The sequence below is a fragment of the Temnothorax longispinosus genome, chromosome 9 (genome assembly GCF_030848805.1).
Source record: "Temnothorax longispinosus isolate EJ_2023e chromosome 9, Tlon_JGU_v1, whole genome shotgun sequence".
Lineage (NCBI taxonomy): Eukaryota > Metazoa > Arthropoda > Insecta > Hymenoptera > Formicidae > Temnothorax > Temnothorax longispinosus.
Window position 1 is genome coordinate 14,755,238 of NC_092366.1, and position 8,952 is coordinate 14,764,189.

Genomic DNA, 8,952 nt, shown 5'->3' on the forward strand with positions numbered 1-8,952 from the left:
CTAGGAAATTTCCGTGAAAGAAGGGAAATCGTGGAATCCGCAGGACGTAACATAGTCGTTAGTCAGTTTACGGTCTTTTCTTGCAATAGCAAGATCGCGATTTTGAGATAAGTTGCTTGTGATAACACATTGATCGCCGTTCCTTTTTCACGAGTATAGGATTGTAGGGCACTGTAATATAATTGCCTTAAATATATACGTTCAAGGAAATTATATTCCAAAGCTATAAGCTATAGAAAATATTATAGAAACGAAGAACTTGATGGGTATTTTATTTTAAAAATATAATAAAATATAGTTTAAAAACTTTAAATTTAAATACTTTAGTAGGAAAAAATACAGTTCTGTTCTCGCAATTATCTATAACATTAATAATTTAAAAAAAATAGATTTACATGTTATTATAATTGTGCACAATTTATATCATGTTGCAACCACTGTAAAGAACAAATTTAAATTTATTTTGACTTTCTACCTAAAATAAATAAAGAATACATTATACATGTTCCTATAAACTATTGTTTATGGGGACATGTATAATGTATTTTTTAGTTACAATATGTAATGGTTATTTTTATTTTATACATTAATTTGTAAATTATATGTTTTAATAAGTTAACAATATAACAAGTGAACAAGCAATTAACGCTGGGAGATAATGTTATTTCCGGGGCCCCTCAATTTGATAGGTGTATTTGATAGGTTCACCCCCGCTTACGTGTGTGCTATTTCTCTCTCTCTCTCTCTCACACTGCTAATTCTGTGTATATTATTATACTATGTGATAGATTATATAAATTGATATTCTCGAAAACTATGCATCGTAGCGCATTGTGGTTTGCGGCATTCTTTTTCTCAGCAAAAGATCTATCAAATACACCTGTCAAATTGAGAGGCCCCGGAAATAACATTCTTGCCAGACGCGTTTTCGAATATGATGTAAATTATAATAAACGAGAAAAATTGTATATTACTTAGAAATCGTGCAGCATAAATAAGTACAACAGTTTAGTAATTTTAGAATTTTGGATAAGTGACACATCCCGTACAAAGAGATAATTTGTGTGACATGTTGGCCGAAACGATAAGTCCAAACATCATTTTTACTGTTCTTAGCGAGCCATTACTCGAGGAAAGGGAAGTTAAAGAGTGCGACGAGGTCGAATGAGTATAACGACCTATTTTATTTCAAAGTTTTACAGTTTTATTGGAATTATATAAAAATCAATATTATATTTATATTATATGTTTTCCCTTTGAATACGATAAATATAATCTTTAATTTTATAGTCTTATAAAGTTTCTTTTTTGAGATATAATATTCGATAACTGGATTTCTACTTTTTTCTTCTAGTTATGCAACTTTCAATATAGAAAAAAGAATACGCGCTTGGTGATGAGTGCAATATGTATTATTGCTGATCAAGGATAATCGAAACAGTAGACAAATTGGAACGTTGAAGGTAATAATATATATATATACATATATATACATATAATTAATCTTTTTATTAAAATTAAAAAAAAATTTGTGTTGATTATTAAATTTAACTGTAGATTGCTGTGTCCGATTTGAATGCCATTCGACAATGTTTATCGGGATTAAGATAGATGAATTGCGATAGATGATAGCAATGTGTGAGGTAAATGTTACATGAGCATTTAGATTATATTAGAAGATGATCAAATAGAAGTCGACAGATCAATGCTCTGAATCAAAAAGAAAATTAAACTTTTAATTATATATAAAATTTTCAATTAAAATATTAGGAGCGTAGAGCAATAACATAATGTCCGTGTTAATATATTATAGTTAAAATCTACAGACGTTTCAGTTCTTTATGGGACCATTTTCAGTGTCTAATACATTTGTCGGTAAATTCGATCGCAGAGTTACAATATTAACGCATAAGTTATGTTGTGAGTGGACGGCACTGTAAAAAGTATATAAATATTTTAAGTCTATTTATAGTCAAACGAAGATATAAAAAAATATATAAAGATTTTAAGTCTATTTCTAGTTAAACGAAGTAAGCGATTAACCTAAGTACGTACGTATATGTATTTTTCTTAATTATGCCGTGAGCCATAGCGAACATTTATAGATAAAATATATGACACTCTGTTCGACCACGAGAGAACGGTACCGTATATTGTATAGATAGAAGGGAAATGAAAGGGGGAATGAAGAAAGGCGTAGATCTCCCCCATCACTAATCATTGCCGACGTGACGTTGCATGACATCGAAAAAAAGAGCGATCCAAATATTACCATTCCATGTACCTTTGTCATGCCCGCTCCACCAGAATGTCGATCTTATCTTAGATGTATTTAACTCGTTACATGAGAGATTGTCTTGAATTTGTTCCCTCCCCTTTAGTTCTATTTTGTCCCCACCTTTCTCCATTCCCTCTTTCATTTTCCTTCTGTCTATATAATATGTGGTAACGTGCTCTCGTGGTTGAATAGTTTGTCACATATTTTATCTATAAATGTTTGCTATGGCTCACGGCATAAGAAAAATACATACACGTACGTACTTAGGTTGATCTCTTGCTTCGTTTGACTATAAATAGACTTAAAATCTTTATATATATATATACTAGCTGGTTACCCGGGCTTCGCCCCGGAGGACATATGTAATAAGACACGCAAATAGTCTCTCTCTCAAATACTATAAATTGAAAAATATTACTTTTTTATCGACTGAAGTTCAATTCTGTCGTATACAATTTGAGATTCACTCAATTATTTTCTAAAAAATTGGAAAAATTTCGTAACCAATTTCCAAAAAGATACCGGTTCCCAAAAAGATCGGTAACGAAAAACTATACAGTTTATAGCACTTCCCGGGAAATTCTACCCCTGTTTATATACAATTCTTTATAATTCGATCAATTATTTCCCGAAAAGTTCGAAAAACTTCTGATACCGATTTCCAAAAAATTCTACCCCTACTTTGTATGTACAATTCTTTGAGATGCGATCATTCGGAACCGGTTTCCAAAAAAATTGGTAACAAAAAATAGTACACTTTATAGCATTCCCCGGGAAATTCTACCCCTACTTCATGTATAATTCTTTGAGATTCAATCAATTATGTCCCGAAAAATTAAAAAAATTAAAAAAACCGGTTTTTAAAAAGATCGGTAACAAAAACTATACACATCATAACGCTCCCCGTAAAATATACTCTACCCCTACTTCATATACAATTCTTTAAAATTCGGTCAATAAATTCCCGAAAAATTAAAAAAATTTCGGTACCAGCTTCCAAAAAGATCGGTAACGAAAATTTATACATTTTATAGCACTCCTCGGAAAATTCTACCCCTGTTTGATCTATAATTCTTTGAGATTTAATCAATTATTTCCCGAAAAATAGGAATAATTAAAAAATTCGGTTTCCAGAAAATCGGTAACAAAAAACTATACACATAGTGGCACTCCCCGGAAAATTATACCCCTATTTCATATACTTTTGGTAAAAATTCGATTCAGGGGTTTGGGCTGGGTGTTGATGAGTCAGTGAGTGAATGAGTCAGGACATCTTCCTTTATAGATATAGATTTATATCTTTGTTTGACTATAATAAATAGACTTAAAATTTTTATATATTTTTATACCTTTATATATTTTTACTTTGTTTGACTATAAATAGGCCCAAAATTTTTATATACTTTTTACAGTGCCGTACACTCACAACATAACTTATACGTTAATATTGTAACTCTGCAATCGAATTTACCAAAAATGTATTAAACACTGAAGATGGTCCCATAAAGGATTGAAACGTCTGTAAATTTTAACTATAATAATATATATAACTATTAACACGGACATCTTGTTATGACTTTACGCTCTTAATATTTTAATTGATTTTTAATCCTTTGAGCCTTGTTTTTTTATATATAAAATTTTGTTCAAAATTGTCTTAATATTTTTTAATATCAAGTGACATGGTAGTGTCTCGCACCAAGTACAGGCGCAGCGCGAGACCGCCCCGTGTATCTTTACGCGAACGGACGAGTTGCAACTATATATATATATATATATATATATATAAGTACCCAAAATTTTGAGATCAAAAGACACGGCAGTGTCTCGCGCCAAGTATACGCGCAGAGCGAGACGCACCGTGACTCATTTACGCGAACGCACGAGTTGCGAGTACCCGAGATTTTGAGATCTCAATAACGAGTGATCTTAATAATACGTATAGACGGATACATGCGGATATCTTTCCTTCCATTCATTAACTAAGTCATCGCTAATTTTACACAATACAAAGTAAAATTCTTGCAGTTTAGGACATTGTTCGAAAATGACGGAATATTTGTCAGGTTTTTCATAATTTACCCTTAAAAAATATAACTTTTTCAAATTTTTGCACTGAGCTAGCAATTTCAAAATGCGGTCAGTAAGGACAATAATCTGCAGACAAATTTCTTCCAGACATTGACAGGAAGAAAGTAATCTGTCCAAGCTATTATCAGTGATTGAGCGTGCGAATCTGCAACAAAAATCATATAATTATCACAATATTTCAATCGCAAAGAGAAAATTAATGCAACTTTTTCAAGATATTTGAGATGCAAGAAAAGCAAACACACAAATTTCGATAAAAATAACAGTAACATGTATTTTACAAGAAAATTAAAAGACATACTTACTGGGGAAATGTCACTTTTCGTAAATTTTTACAGTCAGCGAGGGCGTTCAAACCCTGCGATGTAAGATCATAAAGAGCCGGTAAAAATATTACTTCTAAGTTGTGACACGAATTTCTTAACTCCATTAAAACTGTGTCTATGTTTATAAGCGCACCTCTAGTTGAGAAATGTAATTCACGCATCCGTTGATTTTTTTGCAGTATTTTGCAAAGATATCGAGTTTTTATATGTGTTTTACAAAGCCTTAAATGCTCCAAACCATTTAGTCTCTCAAGATACGAAAATGCTTTGTCGTCTATACGAGAACAACGACTTAGATCCAATTCTAAAAAAAAAAAAAAAAATATGTTTTAATATATGCAATTTATACCCGTAATTTTGACAATTATACATATATAGTATACATACATATAGATACATACCTTTTAAATTTTTGCATATCTCTGAAATTTTAAATAAAACAGGACTGTTAACAGATTTGCAGTTACTTAATCTCAAGTGCGTTAAACGTCTGCCGCAATTATCAAGAAAGTTTATGAAATCATACACACGAAAGTTGCATTCTGTAAGATCTAACTGTCGCAAATAATTACATTTAGTTGAAAAGTAACGAAATATAGTGTGCATACTCTCGTTGCGAGTTATAAGTTGCATGTTTAAACACGTATAGAGTTCAGGGTCTTGTATTAAATTATTGAAGCGTTTATCTACATATTTCATGAAGCATAACGTCATCAAATCCATGTTTTTTAATATCTTTAGTAGTATTTCATTCTGCAAAGACAAAATATAAAACTTTAATACACGAAATGACATTACAATAAATATTATTATGAAAAATAGACTTTTATTATAATACTTTACAGGAAGAACAGACAAACTGCAACGTGATAGCTCCTTGGGTTCATCCGAAAAAAGTTTCATACGCTTGGCATAATTTGAATAACTTTTTAGTAAAATATGACGCGAGTATTTCTGTCCAAAAAGTTGCACATAACCTGGGATTACCTCCTGAGATGCCTTTTTGTGCTTCAAATTACTTTTATAATTAATCCTTCTTATTTCGCTACAAATATCATCGGAACAAATTGATTTTTATTATTAACAGAAAAAAAGGATTTAAATATTCCCTAAAATGTACGATAGTAATACCTTTTATAAATAACATCAGAACAAATTAATTTTTATTATTAAAAAAATAAATATTAAATATTATACTTAACATCAACGATTATTATACCTTTTATAAATAACACAATATTCAGAAAAATTTCTTTGCAGATGAACTATATCCAAGTGTGCACTTTTTAAATCTGCTGTTAAATTATAAACTTCCTTATATTGTGGAGTGTACATGCTGTTAATTCTTTTTAACAGATTACTTAAACTCTCGTTAGGATTTTTAGAAAGGATCAAATCTGATGAACCAATAAGCAACACAGCATCTAGCTTTGAATAAGAGGCAGGTGAACTGCACTGTTTAAATATTAGCCTGAGCATTTTGGTTTTAAAGTTACATGGGTGTGATAAGGGCGGAGAGAATAATCTTGCTGTCGGGGGTACAATCTGAGGCGACTTTTCCCACAATTGAAACCACTGATTATTTATAGAATCTTGAGCCCAAATTTCAGTTACTCTTCCAGGATTATATATTTCGGAAATACAGACTCTGATTGGATATACGGCTTCATGAAACTCGATATCTTCAAAATATAAAATATAATTATACTCTCTTTTTTCAACAGAAATATAACTTCTTTAACAATATCTTATATAGGTATTTGTCAATTCAAAAGTATTATATACCAATATACTCATCATCATTCCCCTGCCTTGAATAACAGGATGCGGCATAACGATTAATAACACTTCTCACGGAATCTATGTATTGCCACGGAGATATTGAAATATCGATACCATCTTTCCTCTATAATAGAAAATCGAAATGTGTCAAATAGCAGAAAATCTTGTAACATAAATTTATAGATAGCGATTACTTTGTGCAGGACAATAATAGTTAATACCAGGAAATACACATACTTCGACATATTTTCCTCCAAAAGAACATGATGGATGAAACAGTTCTCCATAGTTTAAAAATTTTGGTGGCCCAATTATGTCAGAGGCAGTATGGAATACGCTAAGATTCCGGTAGTTCGTGGTAACAAATCTTTTCGTCACAAATTGATAGATGAAGTCAACACTTTCCTTTTCTCCTATGGATACTCTGCCGACATAGGGATATCGACTACAACTTTCGCAATATGAAGGTTGATTGTGGGTTGTCATATTTTCTCTCTAAAAGGAGACCAGATATATAGAGAATAATAATTTTTTCTTTTTTAGTATAGGGGAGACCGGGGTGTGTAAACTCGACACCAAGGTAAACTTGACACTATAGGCTTTTTGCCTATTTAAATCTATCGTAGAAACTTGCCTTTCTTACTCTAAATGCGTCTTTATGTGCCAGTATTATCAATAGAATTTGGTGAAATTCTGAGTTATAGTGTAATTTTTAGCGCGATATAAGCGTTTTTGATGGTGAAAAGTAATTTTTCTGATCTTTCTAAAATTTCTACTTTTTTATCGAAGTTTACTCTTGCGAACCTATATGTAAGTGATTTTGATGAGAAATTTGATGCTCTATACGAATCCGATAATAGTTTTTGCATATTTTCAAAATCTTCATGTTTTTGGAGTGACAAAAGTGAAAAACGAGGTTCGGGGTAAAGTCGACACCACGCCGTTTTATTGGCTCCCAATAACAAACGATGCTTGTCATGCAGCCATATGGCTCATGACAAATGTGTGTGCACGTCCGATCGCGAATTTACTTGCATAAATTGTTTTTCAGACATGAGTTTAGATGAAAATAATGACAGTTCAACAAATTTTGTTCTTATTATTCCCAATAATTGTTTTACTTAATTCCGAATTTTTGTACTTTTCAAATACATGATAAACAATGTATTTTCAGTTTTAGACAATAAAAAATAAGTTTCAGATCAAATTGTGTCGATCAGGCAAAGTGTCGAGTTTGTGTGTGCTCCGGCATTTTTCAATTTAAAAATTTGTCTTTGCATCACTTTCTCTTTCCTGGGGGCAAAACTAAGTGACATATAGTAAAACTTCCTTAAGCAATTTTGTACCTAAAGGAACACTCTTTAAATGTGTACCATTGAATTTGCTTGAAAATTTTAATTAATTGTTGAAAATTGCCTTTGAAAAAATCGAATTTGCTTCTGTCTCCCCTATGCTAAAATACATTATAATATAATATATTTATAATTATAGCGTAAAGGTTACATAATCTAAGTTTATCTTGCTTCCATTTATATTGCTAGTACTGACATTATTACATAGTCTGCATATGTGTGTTGTATATTATTATTAATAATTAATTATTTTAAAGAAAATAACGTTTTCTTAAATTTTGTTAATATAGAAAAATGTTTTTATTTAAATTTAAAGTACCGGGAGCTCTGTGTTCTTCTACCACCACGTGACACACACGTACAAGAGCACGAAAAAAAAACAAAAAATTGCAAAATTTAGATTGTTCACATTTGCCACACTTAACGCTTAATTCTAAATGGCTAAGGTCCATTTTACAATAACCGTAAGAGTATATGTAAGACGTAAGCAGTAAGCTATTGACTAATAAGATTCTTACAATCCAAGAATAATCGATTGTAGTTGGTCAATTTTTTACTGCTTGCATCTTATTACCGCATAGCCTTACGGCTGTTATAGAACGGGCTTAAGATTTTCCGAATCGTGTTTATCTTTCTTTGAAAATATCTTTTATCATACTTTCCGATACACGTCATAGTGTTTTCCACCACGTGGTAGTAGAACATTCGTGGTAGTAGAACATACACGCGTGCACGTGCATCAATAAAAAAAAAATTGCAAAATTTAAGTTGCTTACGTTCGCTACATTTACAATTACACTTTTGACTAAAATTTTTCAAATTGTATTTTTTTACTTATTTAATGTATCTTATATCTCATTGTTTGATAGCTAGGTTATATAGCGATCTAACACTAACACTAAGGATCACATAGAATAAAGAGAATTAGCGGAAATTTAACTCGGAACTGAACCGAAAAATTAATCAGAAAAACTAATTTCTGTCGATTTTCATACTACTTACTGTTTATCAAGAAAGCAGATTTTATTTTTTCCGTATAACACAAAAAATCATGAAAGAGAAAAAATGTTGGAACATGCGGTTAGTGAGCGCACACTTCTATGGCTATGTGAGTCCACATCTA

At 31.2% G+C, this 8,952-nt stretch overlaps 1 protein-coding gene across 1 annotated transcript; it reads right to left on the reverse strand.

The window, feature by feature from the left end:
• Positions 1-985: 985 nt before the first annotated feature.
• On the reverse strand, positions 986-8,952 carry LOC139819252 (F-box/LRR-repeat protein 4-like). Its single transcript, XM_071788456.1, has 8 exons — positions 8,832-8,952; positions 6,715-6,972; positions 6,481-6,601; positions 5,915-6,377; positions 5,539-5,740; positions 5,097-5,448; positions 4,675-4,999; positions 986-4,514 (listed from the first exon to the last, which is right to left on the reverse strand). Exons 2-8 carry the CDS (start codon positions 6,961-6,963, stop codon positions 4,208-4,210), a joined length of 2,019 nt encoding a protein of 672 aa, XP_071644557.1. The 5' UTR covers positions 6,964-6,972; positions 8,832-8,952; the 3' UTR covers positions 986-4,207.

What these genes read in the sequence shown, in the direction of transcription:
- LOC139819252 (XM_071788456.1), bottom strand. Translation starts at nt 6,963, where the DNA reads ATGACAACCCACAATCAACCTTCATATTGCGAAAGTTGTAGTCGATAT. An exon ending in GAATGATGATGAGTATATTG is followed by an intron (nt 6,378 to 6,480) that starts GTATATAATACT and finishes TATATTTTGAAG; the next exon opens with ATATCGAGTTTCATGAAGCC. An exon ending in GCAGTTTGTCTGTTCTTCCT is followed by an intron (nt 5,449 to 5,538) that starts GTAAAGTATTAT and finishes TTGTCTTTGCAG; the next exon opens with AATGAAATACTACTAAAGAT.